This window comes from Cebus imitator, unplaced genomic scaffold (assembly GCF_001604975.1).
Source record: "Cebus imitator isolate Cc_AM_T3 unplaced genomic scaffold, Cebus_imitator-1.0 Scaffold45, whole genome shotgun sequence".
In the NCBI taxonomy this organism is placed as follows: domain Eukaryota; kingdom Metazoa; phylum Chordata; class Mammalia; order Primates; family Cebidae; genus Cebus; species Cebus imitator.
This window is the reverse complement of record NW_016107360.1, coordinates 16762192-16776521: the sequence shown is the minus strand read 5'-3', so window position 1 is coordinate 16776521 and position 14330 is coordinate 16762192. Positions and strand designations below refer to the sequence as shown.

At 43.9% G+C, this 14330-nt stretch overlaps 1 protein-coding gene across 1 annotated transcript in view; it reads right to left on the bottom strand.

Moving 5' to 3' along the window:
- The window catches only part of FKBP9 (FKBP prolyl isomerase 9), a 47420-nt gene that overhangs the window by 20645 nt on the left and 12445 nt on the right, over nucleotides 1–14330 (bottom strand). Inside the window, exons 2-6 of the mRNA XM_017527139.1 lie at nucleotides 12962–13107; nucleotides 12343–12532; nucleotides 11228–11373; nucleotides 7285–7474; nucleotides 100–245 (exon numbers count right to left, since the gene is read on the bottom strand). Coding sequence (XP_017382628.1) covers nucleotides 100–245; nucleotides 7285–7474; nucleotides 11228–11373; nucleotides 12343–12532; nucleotides 12962–13107 — 818 coding nt within the window. The remainder of the gene's footprint in view (nucleotides 1–99; nucleotides 246–7284; nucleotides 7475–11227; nucleotides 11374–12342; nucleotides 12533–12961; nucleotides 13108–14330) is intronic.

Sequence of the window (14330 nt, the reverse complement as noted above, 5' to 3'; positions counted from 1 at the left end):
AAAAAAAAAAAAAAAAAAAAAGAAGAAAAAGAAAAAGAAGGCCTGTTCCAAGCAATGTGGAAGCAGCCACAGCTAGTGAGGAAGGCAGGTGATGCTCACCTCTTCCTTCCTCTCCATAGCCCAGGTGAGGGGGGACCACAATCCTTCGCTTCTCTCCGATGCAAACACCGAGTAGACCTTCATCCATCCCAGGAATCACATAGCCCTGCCCAATGTACGTGTCAAAGGTGCGGTTCCGAGAGTAGCTAGAAAAAAAGAAAGGAAAGGAAGGGGTCATTCAAAAGAGACTCCACAGCAGCTGTACAAATCAGTCGGGACGGACATGCAAAGGAACACAGAGGCCTCCAGACCCCAGAGCGATATAAACCACAGCATCTGAGGACACAGCCAGGAAACACGCTCTCCTGGAAGGTAGGTAGCAATCCCCACACAGCATGTGAACAGCCATCTGCAGAGACTCCGTGCAGCCCTCCGGTTTGGTCAGGTTATGAATGCAGTGTGGGTTACGAGAAGCACCACACAGAAATGGAGCTAATGTAAACTGAACAGTATACTTTCTTTTTCTGAGGCAAGGTCTCACTCTGTCACCCAGGCTGGTATGCCGGTCACTGCAGTCACTGCAGCCTCAACCTCCCAGGCTCAAGCAGTCCTCCCACCTCAGCCTCCCAAGTAGCTAGGACTTCAAGCACATGCCACCACAAACATTTTTTTTTTGTAGCAATGGGGTCCCATGATGCTTCTAAGGCTGGTCTTGAGCTCCTGGGATCAAATGATCCTCCTGCCTCGGCCTCCCAAAGTGCTGGGTTGACAGGCCTGAGCCACCACGCCCAGCCTGTACACTTGATAACCATGTCAAGTTAACGAAAACAAGTTCTCAACCAGCCTGGGCAACATGGTAAAACTCTTGTCTCTACAAAATCACAAAAATGAGCTGGGTGTGATGACACACACCTACAGTCCCAGCTACTAAGGAGGCTGAAGCCAGAGTATTGCTTGAGCTAGAGAGGTTGAGGTTGCAGTGAACCAAGATCCCAGCACTGCACCCCAGCCTGGGTGATAGAGTGAGACCCTGTCTTGAAAGCAAAAAACAGAAGCAAACATAGCCCTTATCAGAAACTGCAAATGTGTCACAAGGACAATGTCTGCAGTATCTAAAGAGAAGATATCTGCATATGTGGGACATGAATATTCTATCTTGTTTGATTTTTAAATTACTTTCTTCTTTTTTTTTTTTTTTTGAGACAGGGTCTTGCTCTGTCACCCAGGCTGGAGTGAAGTGGTCTGGTTTCAGCTCACTGCAGCTTCAATCTCTGGATGCAAGTGATACTCCCTCCTCAGCTCCTCAAGTAGCTGGGACTATAGCATGCAACACCATGCCTCGCTCATTTTTGTATTTTTAGTAGAGACAGGGTTTCACCACGTTGCCTAGGTTGGTCTGGAACTCGTGGGCTGAAGCGATCTGCCTGCCTTGGCCTCCCAAAGTGCTAGAATTACAGGCCTGAGCCACAGCCCCTGGCCTGACATGAAGATTCTGATTGCCAGGAAAGTAGCATACACACTGAAAGCAATGAATTCTGCAGTCTCCACCACAGGCCGACAAAAGGCCCCCACTGTCACCCCTGCTCATTGCACCACCCTAGTGAATACTTGGGTTTCCCAAGTGCTCCTGGCAGGAGGCCCGAGTCCACTCAGAGGAGAGATCCAGCCTGTGTGTAAACTGCCAAGTGAGTCTATTACCATGAGTCTGGTAAAAAGAGGAATCAATTCTTCCCCACAGCATAATGATTCCGGAATAAAATAATAAAACTTCATATGCCAAGTCTACTATCAAACTGGTCCACGTGACCTGCACCCCTTCCCTACACCACCTGGTGCAGATGAGGCAGAAAATCCGTCCTTTAGGAGCCGGTCGGTCCTGCCATTCCCCCACCCCGCAGCCAGGGCATGATGCCCCAGAGAAGAAGGACCCGTCAAGTGGGGCCAGCAGGCAGAGCTGTGGGGCTCTCCCTTCTCAATACCCCTCAGAGACCAGAAAGCCACGGGCCACAAAGAAAGGATCACAACAGATGTCTCTCCTCACCCAGGAAGCAGGAGATTGTCCACATAAACTCCCAGAAGAGGCTGTGAGTCCCCCTTCCCGCCTACTGAGGACAGCACCCCAGGCTGAGCAGCTCCAAGCCTCCTCCCCGCACAAGGGCCAGGAAGGACTGGAGGGGAGCACAGCAGGGAAAAGGAGGACCATGCCGGCTCCCAGCATCCTCCAGCCAGAGCAGGGCTCACCCTCCCCAGGTTCCTACCTGTAGGACCCTGGGGATCACCAGCAATGTGCAGCCACAGCCAGGCATTCAGGAAAGAGGACACCTACGTGGTGGGCTCCCCACAAAGAGACACCAAGTAGTGAGAGAGACGGCAGGTACCCACAGTGGGGACTGCTGCCCATTGGAATAGTCACAAAGGTTCCATGGAGGAGAGGAGACAGCAGACACGAAGGCTGTGGGATCTGCCTAATGGATGAGCACTGGGCTGGCAGCAAGGGCCAAGCCAAGAAGCAGGAAAGAGCCTCAGAAGGGGAGACGGAGGGGTGGGGTGGGCTTGAATTATACTGAACTGAATAACTTTAAAAGTTAAAGACAAGTAAATGGAAAACCATCCTGTTCCCCAATGGAAAAGCAAAGTTATCAGTCCTCCCCCAAACTGACTTAAAATTTTTTTTTCCATTTCTTTTTTTTTGAGACAGAGTCTCACTCTCTTGCCCAGGCTGGAGTGCAATGGTGCGATCTTGGCTTACTGCAATCTCGCCCTCCCGGGTTCAAGTGATTCTCCTGCCTCAGCTTCCCAAGTAGCTGGGATACAGGCATGGCCACCACACTCGGCTAATTTTTGTATTTTTAGTAGAGACGGGATTTCACTGGGCCGGGTGTGGTGGCTCACCCCTGTAATCCAAGCACTTTGGAGGCCAAGGTGGGCGGATCACCTGAGGTTGGGAGTTCAAGACCAGCCTGACCAACACGGTGAAACCCTGTCTTTAAAAAATAATAATAATAATAAAGAAAAAAAAAAAAGAGATGGGGTTTCACCATGTTGGCCCAGGTGATCTTGAACTCCTGACTTCAGGTGATCCATCCGCCTCAGCCTCTCAAAGTGCTGGGATTACAGGGGTGAGCCATCATGCCTAGCCTGAGCCATCACAGCTGGCCCAAAGTAACTTAAAAATCTTAAAACAATTCCAATCAAAATCCCAAGGGTGTGTATCTGGTGTTGGTGGAGAGCTTAGTAAAGTAATGCTAAAATTCATCTGGAAAAAGAAATAATTAAGAATGCTGTTGTAAAGGTACAGTATATAGCGAGCTATCATTCTCGTTAAAAATTAGAAGAGGGGAATATATACACATGTGCACTTTATTATATATGTATGGAAGACCTATGAAATTAATAATACTGGGCCAGGCGAGGTGGCTCATGCCTGTAATCCCAGCACTTTGGGAGGCCAAGGGGGGCGGATCACTTGAGGTCAGAAGTTTGTGACCAGCCTGGCCAACATGATGAAACCCTGTCTCTACTAAAAATGCAAACAAAATTAACCGGGCATGGTGGTACATGCCTGTAATCCCATCTACTGGGGAGGCTGAAGCAGGAGAATTGCTTGAACCCGGAAGGCGGAGGTTACAGTGAGCCGAGATCTTGCCATTGCACTCCAGCCTGGGCAAAGAAACAAGACTCCATCTCTAAAAAAAAAAAAAAAAAAGAAGAAGAAGAAAAGAAATTAATAACACTGGTTCCCTGTGAAGAGGGGAAGTGGGACAAGGATAGGAGGGAAATTTGTCGTTGTATACCTTTTTATACTTCCAGGATTTTAAATCACGTCAATGTATCACTTTGTCTTTTTTAAAAAAAGAAAAAGAATGCTCTCTACTCTACAATTAAAAAGCTAACACTGGTTAATCATAGTTAAAGGTGTGACGCTGGCCTAGGAATAGATCAAAGGTAAAGGATAAAAACTCTACAGACTCAAAATTACATATAAGAATTTAGTTCATAACAAAAGCCACATTTCAGAGCAGTGAGAAAATGACAGAGTCATTCATGAAGGATGTTGGAAAAACTAGCTAACCACCTGGAAAAAAATAAAGTTAAATCCTTCCTGTCACAGTGATACCACAATAAATTCCAGATGGATTAAAGGATTAAATGTGAAAGCATTTGTGAGCATAGAGAGAAGCTGCAGAACATTGCTAACACTGGTTATCTCATGGTCGTTAGAATGGAAGGGGCTGATAGGAAATTTACATTTTTTGCTATACCTTTTTGCATTGTTTTCATTATGCAATTAGGAAATATTACCTCTGACCCAGAGCAGTGGCTCATGTCCATAATCACAGCACTTTGAGAGGCCAAGGCGAGTGGATCACTCTGGCCAGGAGTTTGATACCAGCCTGGCCAACATGGTGAAACCTCATCTCTACTAAAAATACAAAAAAATTAGCAGGGTGTGGTAGTGCATGCCTGTAGTCCCAGCTACTCAGGAGGCTGAGGCAGGAGAATCACTTGAACCCGGGAGGTGGAGGTTGCAGTGAGCTGTGATTATACCACTGCACTCCAGCCTGGGCAACAGAGTGAGACTCTGTATCAAAAAAAAGAAAAAAAAAATGGCTGGGCACGGTGGCTCACACCTGTAATCCCAGCACTTTGGGAGGCCAAGGCGGATGGATCACCTGAGGTCAGGAGTTTGAGACCAGCCTAGCCAATATAGTGAAACCCTCCTCTCTACTAAAAATACAAAATTAGCTGGGCGTGGTGGCTCATGCCTATAATCCCAGCTACTCGGGAGGCTGAGACACAAGAATTGCTTGAACCTGGGAGTAGAGGTTGCAGTGTGCCAAGATTGCACCACTGCACTCTAGCCTGGGCAACAAAAGTGAAACTCTGTCTCAAAAAAAAGAAAAAAACATAACCTTTGACCCGGAGATTCTTCTAGAGATTGTTCCAGGGAAACAACTTATCATATGTTATAAGATTTGCCTACAAAAATAATTACTGCAGTCTTCATTAAATGTCAAAATACAGGAAACATAAAGGACAAACAACAGGGATTACCTAAATGTAGGCAAATCTATACAATGTAACATATGTAACTATTAGAATGGGCTAGATTCCACTGTACTAAAATGGAAAGCTCTTTGAAGCCTAAGAAAACTGTGGCTCCACTATGTGAACAAAAATCTGGTATACACAGAAAAATGGTCTTTCAATTGGAAATATAATTCCAGGTAATAAAGAATAGAACCACACTGGAATGTAACAAAAAATAACACGCACTTGCACTAAATGAATTTTTTTTTTTTGGTAACAGAAAAAGATAAAAACAACTCAAATGTTTCTCAATAGGGAATGGTTCTATAAATACGATATACTCACCCAATAGAACATCATGTAGATGTAAAAAACAAAGGATTTCTCTCTGTGTATTAGCGTGGAAAAATCCCAGGGTAACAAAAATCAAGGAGCAGAACAATACTTGTTCCTTAGTAATACTATATTCTAAAAGAGGAGAAAATAACATTTGTGTTTGCTTATATTTGCATTTTTAAAAATCCACACATTAGGCCAGGCACAGTGGCTCACGCCTATAATCCTGAGTCAGGCGGATCACCTGAGGTCAGGAGTTCGAGAATAGCCTGGCCAATATGGTGAAACCCATTTCTACTAAAAATGCAAAAATTAGCCAGGTGTGGTGGCACACGCCTGTAATCCCAGCTACTCTGGAGGCTGAGACAGAATTGCTTGAAGCTGTGCAGTGGAGGTCGTAGTGAGCTGAGATTTCGCCACTGCACTTCAGCCTGGGTGACAGAGTGAGACTTTTCTCAAAAAAAAAAAAAAAAATCCATATATTGGAAAAATTAAAAATAGAAACTAATAAAAATGGTTAACTCTAAGGGGTAGGGGACAAAGGGAGGTTAGGCAGACAGGGACAGGAATACAACATATCTTAATGCATAGTTTGTTTTAATTTTGAGCTATGTAACTATTACTCTTTTCCAGGAAATGTAAATGAAATGTAAAAGAGATCCTAGGAACAAGAATGACAGTGAGCCGAGATCACACCCATTGCACCCAAGCCTGGGCGACAGAGCGAGATTCCACTTCAAAAAAAAAAAAGGCAGGGCGTGGTGTTGGTATGGTATTATTCAAATGAAATAATACCATATACAAATTCTTCTGTAATGGTTTTGGATGACTACTAGAAGTCTATCACCTCAGAGACGGGAAGGTTGCTGTTGCTACTTGTTTGCTCTACTGGAAGCTGAAGGAGTAGTTTCAAACAACACATGCCACTGGAATGAGCAAGACAGGCCAAACACCAGCCATCTCTGTACAACTGCAGGCCATGCCTGATAAACAAAACAAAACTTTGAACCACAGAAGAGGCCCAGTAATTAGCCGCTATGGAACCCAGCATCCAGAAGGGAGCTGAATGCATCCAACCAGTGCCACCCAGCTGATCAGCCTCTGAAATGTGTAAAGCCCTGTGACACATACATTATCTCTCTAATCTAACCATTTACTTGACAAAGGCGCTGGAATAGGGAAAAATGGAGTCCCAAACAGTCAAATGCTATCCAAAGTCATAGAGCTAGTGCAGCACAGACAAGGGCTGGAGCCAGCTCTCTTGGCATCAAGTCCATTCTCTGCCCACTGTACCTCCTTGACATCACTTCTGGCCACTCCTCATCTTGGACCCCATCAAGAGGTTTATACCTGGAGAGCTGAGCATAGTATAGGGGGTGGTGAGAGTCGAGGGTGAGTCTCTCCTGTCTTCCTGCAGAACCATCTAAAACAGCCCCCAAGAAAGAGATGGTTACAACAGCCTATGAAGAAACTTAAGCCTATCTCCATAAAAAATAAAAAATTAGCCAAGCATGGGGGCATATACCTAGAGTCCTAGCTACTCAGGAGGCTGAGATGAGAGAATTGCTTGAGCCCAGGAGTTTAAGGCTTCAGAAAACCACGATCATGCAGCTGCACTGCACTCCAGACTGGATAGTAGAACAAGATCCTATCTCAAAAAAATTTTTTTTAAATGGAAAAGGAAAAAAAGGAAGGAAGGAAGGAAGGGTGGGAGAGAGGGAGGGAGGGAAGAAGTATCAGAAAACAGAAACCTGTATTAGAGATGAAAATACTAACTATGAATCAGCATTGACACAGTATTTAAATCATGGTCCAGCCAATGGCAGACTTTATTTAATACAAAGTTCTGGCAATTGAAGACCTTAATAATTTCCTTACCTGGAATCAAAGAGGGTGCCATCCAGAAGTGTGCCATTGTAATGATACCTGAGAAAGTCCCCGCTTTGACTTATCCGCTCACAGTTTTTAGGTACTACCTTGTTCTCAATGGAAATGCTGTCCTTGGGGTTATGGAGGTCTAATAGTGCAACATCAAACACCAGAGATGCCTGTCCGGGAATGTCTTTCCCTAGAATGAAATGGAGGAAGATGATTAAACAGGACACAGGATTTAGGAAGTACTTTACAGCTCAACAGCCTTGGGGTTGGTGTTATTCATTTCTGGAGAAGTTTTGAAGCCAAGGAAACAAATGTTCTTCCAGGTGTTGGATGGGCCCTCATGGTGTCCAACCATGGGCTGATGGTATAATCTAAAACCAGACTCAGGAAAAGGAGAAAACTGATGTTAATGACATAAGAGACTACTATGACCATATTTTCTGGGCTCATGCTGAAAAATCAAGGCTCTACGTAGGTGGGAATGCACCCACAGGCAAACCCAAATACATACCTCTGTGGGTTTCTGTTTGTGAATAAATGCAAACCACAGACATTTAAAGGAGAAAATTCCAAATCTCTGGTCTGGTTCTGGAGAACTGTACACAGACTTGTTTTTTTGGAACGAACGGCCAATTTTTTAGAGGCAAAAGTAAAACTCAACACTTTAAAGTGCATCCAAAGCAAGATATAAATAAGATGAAAGTTAGCAGAGATAACAGAGAAAAAAAATGGCACCCACAATCCAAAATATAAATAAATAGTCCTCAAATCACTTCTATCTCACTTCTGGGTAGTACTGCTTCTCTTGGATGTTCCTGATGGGGGAATATATTGAATATCTACAAAATAAAATCCACATGAAAAAATTATAGAGCTACTTCTTCCTGCAAAGATCAACATCAGCCAGTAGATAACTACAAATCCAGTAATTTGAGGTAACAGAATGTTAACCAACAAACCAGTCCCTCACTTTTACTTGTCATTTGTTATACCATGCAAAGGAGTAGGCCTGGGCAAGTGAACTAGATGCTGCCAAACCTGAGCTCCTTCCACTGACCTTTGGCAAAGCCCACCCTGCGTTTCCACTGGCCTTTGGCAAGCCCACCCTGCGTCTCCTTCCCCTCTGTGGAATGATGAAATCTGCTGAAAGCTGGCTGCTGAGTCAGCCCCTGGAATGCAAGGTACGGTCAATCCCTAAATCACATGTATAAGAGATATAGAATATCAATCTTTTGTGCTTTTCTGTATCTTTTCATTTAAAAGAACAATGAAAACCTTAAAAGTAACCATGGGGTTTCAATTTTTCTAGCATTAATGTGTACTAGATAAATAATATTTTCTATAGCAACTTTACAGAGATATAATTCACATACCATAGAGTTCACCCATTTAAAGTTATACTTGGATAGCTGAACATGGTATTCAAGTATAAAGTTTTCAAAAATAGCTACCCTAAATAAACTATTATTTATTTAAAATTAATATTTCTCATATTAGGCTCACATCTGGTTTTGTTATGTGGCTGATGACAAAAGGAGCTGGGAGCCAATGTCAATGAACTTCTTGGGGCCAAGGACAAGACCACTGGAACATTAATAAGAAAATAGTGGCCAGGCACAGAGGCTCCCACCTGTAATCCTAGCAATTTGGGAGGCCGAGGTGGGCGAATTACCTAAGGCCAGGAGTTCGAAACCAGCCTGACCAATATGGTGAAACCCTGTCTCTACTAAAAATACAAAAATTACCTGGGTGGGCACCTGCAGTCCCAGCTACTTGGAAGTCTGAGACAGAAGAATTGCTTGAACCTAGGAGGCGGAGGTTGCAGTCAGACAAGATCGTACTACTGCACTCCAGCCTGGATGACAGAGCGAGACTCTGTCTCAAAAAAAGAAGAAAGAAAAATAGTAACTGCCAGGGGCAGTGGCTCTCACCTGTAATCTCACTGCTTTGGGAGGCTGAGGTGAGATGATCACTTGAGCCAAGGATTTCAAAATTAGCCTGGGCAATGTAGTGAGACATTCTCTAAAAAAAATTTTTTAACTAGCCAAGCATGGTGGCACATGCCTGCAGTCCTAACTATTCGGGAGGCTGAGGCAGAAATATCACCCAGGAGTTTGTGATTACAGTGAGCTATGATGGTGTCACTCCAATCTGGGTAACAGAGTGAGACCCTGTCTCTAAAAATAGTAATAACAATATCTCAGTGGGGAAAGAATTAAGATACATTTATGGCACTGCTTCAAACTTAATTTTTTTAATTTTAATAGGGAATCCCACCCCTACTACCTCTCTTTTTAAGAAACTGTCTGCAGATCCCCAGCATGTAAAATATATAAAAGTGGGTCAGGCACAGTGGTTCACACCTGTAATCCCAGCACTTTGGGAGACCGAGGTGGGTAGATGGCTTGACCTCAGTAGTTCGAGACCAGCCTGGCCAACACAGAAAAACGCTGTCTTAACTAAAAATACAAATATTTACCAGACATCGTGGCACACACCTGTAGTCCCAGCTACCCAGGAGGCTAAGGCAGGAGAATCTCTTGAACCCTGGAGGCAGAGATTGCAGTGAGCCAAGATCACACCACCGCACTCCAGCCTGGGAAACAGTGTGAGACTCTATCAAAAAAAAAAATGTATATATATATATATATATGGAGGTAGAGAGAAGGCTGATCCCCATCACCTCAGCTCTCTTCTCTTGCTGCTCTGCTCTACAGAGCCAGGAAACAGCATCAATAACATATTGGCTATTTTAAGCTGGGTATCACCATCAGTAAACTCCTTAAGAAGCATCATGTTCTCATTTACATCCTTAACTACAAAGTCATGTGCTGCATAATGAAGTCTTGGTCAACAACAGACCATATATATGAGAGTGGTCCCATAAGATTATCATATCATGTCTTTACTGTATCTTCTTTATGTTTAGATAAACAAATTTTTGCCATTGTGTTACAATAGCCCACAGGATTCAGTACATATGCTGTGCAGGTTTGTAGCCTAGAAGACACAGGTTACACCATACAGCCTAATGTGCAGTAGGCTGTGTAGCACCTAGGATTGTGTAAGTGCACTCTATGGCATTTGCACAACAATGGAATTGCCTAATGATGCCTTTCTCAGAACATATCCCCATCATTAATCAACGCATCACTGTATCTGTCTGCTGTTTAAATGCCTATAGGTGTCTATGTTGTGCCAGCATGTCAATATGATTAAACATACCTGAAATTCAAATATGAGTAACTGAGACATTCTATTTATCAGTCAATAGTATGTGTTTTCCTTCACAGCAAAACTACAATAGGAACTAATTCTAACTAACGTGTTTTCCAACATTACTCTTTGCTTTTGTCCACATGAAGTTAATGTCATAGGTAAAAACCCATTGTAGAGGTGCAAATGGGGAAATCTGGCAATTCCGACATAATATGGCTAAATTTCTACCTTGATATCTGCAACTTACAGTGTCTAGTTCAAGTCTCATTTCACAAAGGGTAAAGCCAGAGAGGCTGGTGCCCAAGGCCATGGCAAGTACTGCAGGGGCAGGGGGCTTACTTATCAATGCCAGTGAACATAAGTAAGTGGAAATTTCTGCAGCTCAATCATCAGACAGCAGACAATCCAGACTAGCACTGTCCAATGGAACTTTCTGAGTGATGGAAATGACCTGGGTCTGTATGTGCACTGTCCAGTATGGTGGCCCTCTGCAACGTGACCTAAAATGTAGCAGTGTGACCAAGGAACTGAATTTTATATTTTAGTTGATTTTAACTTGTTTTCATTTCAATATAAATAGCCACATGTAGCTAGTGGTTACCATATTGGGCAGAGTAGGCCTAGACTGACAGGTCTAGTGGGTTTCATGTGATGACAATTGAATTAACCACTGCAATAAAACTAAGGATAGGTGAGAGCGGCTCCAAGCAAGAGAAGGACTTACCATCTCCATCCTCTCCATAGGCCAGAAAAGGAGGAATGGTGATGATGCGCTTCTCACCCACACACATCCCCAACAGCCCTTTGTCCATTCCAGGAATCAGCCAGCCAATTCCCACATATGTGTCATATGTTTTCATGCGATTGTGACTGAAAGCCAATGAGAAAGGGGAAAAGTTTCACACGATGAGGATGTTTCCAACTCATCTCTCGGTACCGTTTTTGTTACCAAAATATCAGCTAAACAGTGATCCCATACCCATCCCTAGAGATAGGCATTTATAGATCTTTGCCCCCAAACACAGGGCAGATGTCTTTAAGTTTAGAAAGAAATAAAAAGCATGCATTTATACTAGTGGTAGACAAAAACAGGCCAGTTATTTCACTAATCAAACACACTCTAATGAGAAGAAATTTCGAAGGGTTCCCTGATCTCCGGCATAGCCACATGCCTCTCCATAGCTTCAAATACATTCATCTTTCCCCTCCTGTTTCCATGGGAAAGCTATAAAAATGAACCAAAATGTGTGTAAGCCTCCTTAGAAATAGAGCCTGGCCAGGCGCAGTAGCTCACGCCTATAATCCCAGCACTTTGGGAGGCCAAGGCAGGTGGATCACAAGGTCAGAAGATCGAGACCATCCTGGCCAACACAGTAAAACCCCATCTCTACTGAAATACAAAAAATTAGCTGGTCATAGTGGCGCACGCCTGTGGTACCAGCTACTCAGGAGGCTGAGGCAGGAGAATCCCTTCAATCTGGAAGGCGGGGGTTGCAGTGAGCTGAGATTGCGTCACTGCACTCCAGCCTGGGTGACAGAGTGAGACTCTGTCTAAAAAAAAAAAAAAGAAATAGAGCCTTTTACTTAATGATGAGATATCAAAATACAGTTAAGTTAGATAAACATTGCTCTTCACGTTTCTAAGATGTATTAAAATTTTGACTGTGGCACCACAGAAGATGCAGCACTGACCAAAAATCTTAAGTAGATGAGTTCAGCACTGGTTACAATTGAGAAGAGTCCTTATTCTTGTTTCCCCATGGGCATAAAAAGCAAGTAAGACAGAAGGAAAGAACTATGGGACATTTCACTGATATTGCCATGAACCGCAGAACTTACCTCGAATCAAACAGAGTCCCATCCAGGAACGTCCCATTGTAGTGGTACCTCACAAAATCAGACACTTGGATGGTCCGAGGGCAACTCGGGGGCTTGAAATAGGTGTGAATCTGAACCTGGTCTTCAGAATTCCAAATATCCATCAGAAGTACATCAAAATGAAGCACTGAATTGGGGGGGATCACGCCAGCTAGAAATTAAAGATTTCACAATGAATTCACAGTTGCTGCCTTTCAGGCCAGATAAATAAACACCTAGGATGCTGCCAAAGCGAATGTGGGCCAAAAAAGTTCAAGCAGTCACTGCTATACAATTCCAAAATGCCCCATTCTTCCTCCCTCTTTCCTCCAAATAAAATTGAAAGAAAAGAGAAAAAACAAAGTTTTCTTCTCATTGACAGTATCATTCAATACACCTGTGTTAATGACACTTTCTTTCACATCTAGAAGAAACAAACCTAAGATGGAAATTTTAGCTGTGTATGAGTTCACTGCTTTTCACTTCCCCCCAGTCTAAAGATTCCAAGATTTTCCAGTCTGTTTGACTTATTAACAGCCTAAAAGTGTTCTCGTTGTTTCTGCAGGGGAGATGTGTTTATAAATGAGGAACAAAAGCTTACAAACTCCTTCACTTCCATAGGCAAGCTTTGGGGGAATCTTCACGAAACGTCTCTCGTTTACACACATCCCAACAAGAGCCTGGTCCATCCCTGCGATCAGCTGTCCTTTTCCCACAAACACGTTGAAAGTGGAGTCTCTGTCATAGCTGAAGACCCGAAGGGTAGGGAGAGAGAAAGAAAAGTGTAAGTAGTCCCTTCCTCAGTAAAACCAACCTGTAAAAATGTGCCCATGGGCATAATGTAGCCACAGCAAAGCAAAAAGCCTGCCAAGGAGTTACTGATACAGGAACATCTCCACTGGACAGTACTTGTGGGGTTGGAAAGTTTAGACTATCTTGAATATTGCCAGCAAATCTAGCTCAATACGAATCAGCATAACTCTCTTTAGAAAAAAAAATGTGGGCTGTGAGGGTGATCTGACTGCGACATCTGTCACCCCATTGATCGCCAGGGTTGATTTGACTGATCTGGCTGGTTAGGCGGGTGTCCCCTTCCTCCCTCACCGCTCCATGTGCATCCCTCCTGAAGCTGCATGCTTGGTCAAAGAGGACGACCATCCCCAATAGAAGAGGACTGGCCTTCGGTCAAGGGTGTATGAGTAGTTGCGCTCCCCTGCTAGAACCTCCAAACAAGCTCTCAAGAAAAAAAAATATGGTAAGCTGATTTTGCAAAATAGTTACCGTTTCTTTCACACACACACACACAGAAGAAAGACGGCTATAGTCATGCTAGGGCTTTGAGAGGCCAAGGTAAGAGGATCATTTGAAGCTAGGAGTTCAAGACCAGCCTGGGCAACAAAGAGGCATCTCCTTTCTACTAAATAAATAAATACCTATAATTAGCCACATGTAGTGGTGCATGCCTATAGTCCCAGCTACTTCAGAAGCTGAGATGGGAGGAGCACTTGAGCCCAGGAGAGTGAGGCTGCAGTGAGCTATGACTGCACCACTGCATTCCAGCCTGGGGGACAGATTCTCAAAAAATAAAATAAAATAAAAAAGACTTTACGGCCAGGCACAGTGTCTCACACCTGTAATCCCAGCACTTTGGGAGACCAAGGAGAGTGGATAACATGAACTCAGGAGATCGAGACCAGCCTGGCCAACATGGTAAAACCCCATCTCTACTAAAAATACAAAAAATTAGCCAGGCGTGGTGGCACACACCTAAAGTCCCAGCTACTCGGGAGGCTGAGGCAGAAAAATCGCTCAAACCCGAGAGGTGGAGGTTGTTGTAGTGAGCCACAATTGCTCCACTGCACTCCAGCCTGGGCAACAGAGTGAGACTCCATCATCTCAAAAAAAAAAAAAAAAAAAAAAAAGACGTGTTTTGAGGACATGTGCCCAATCCATGCATCTTTTCCTGAGAA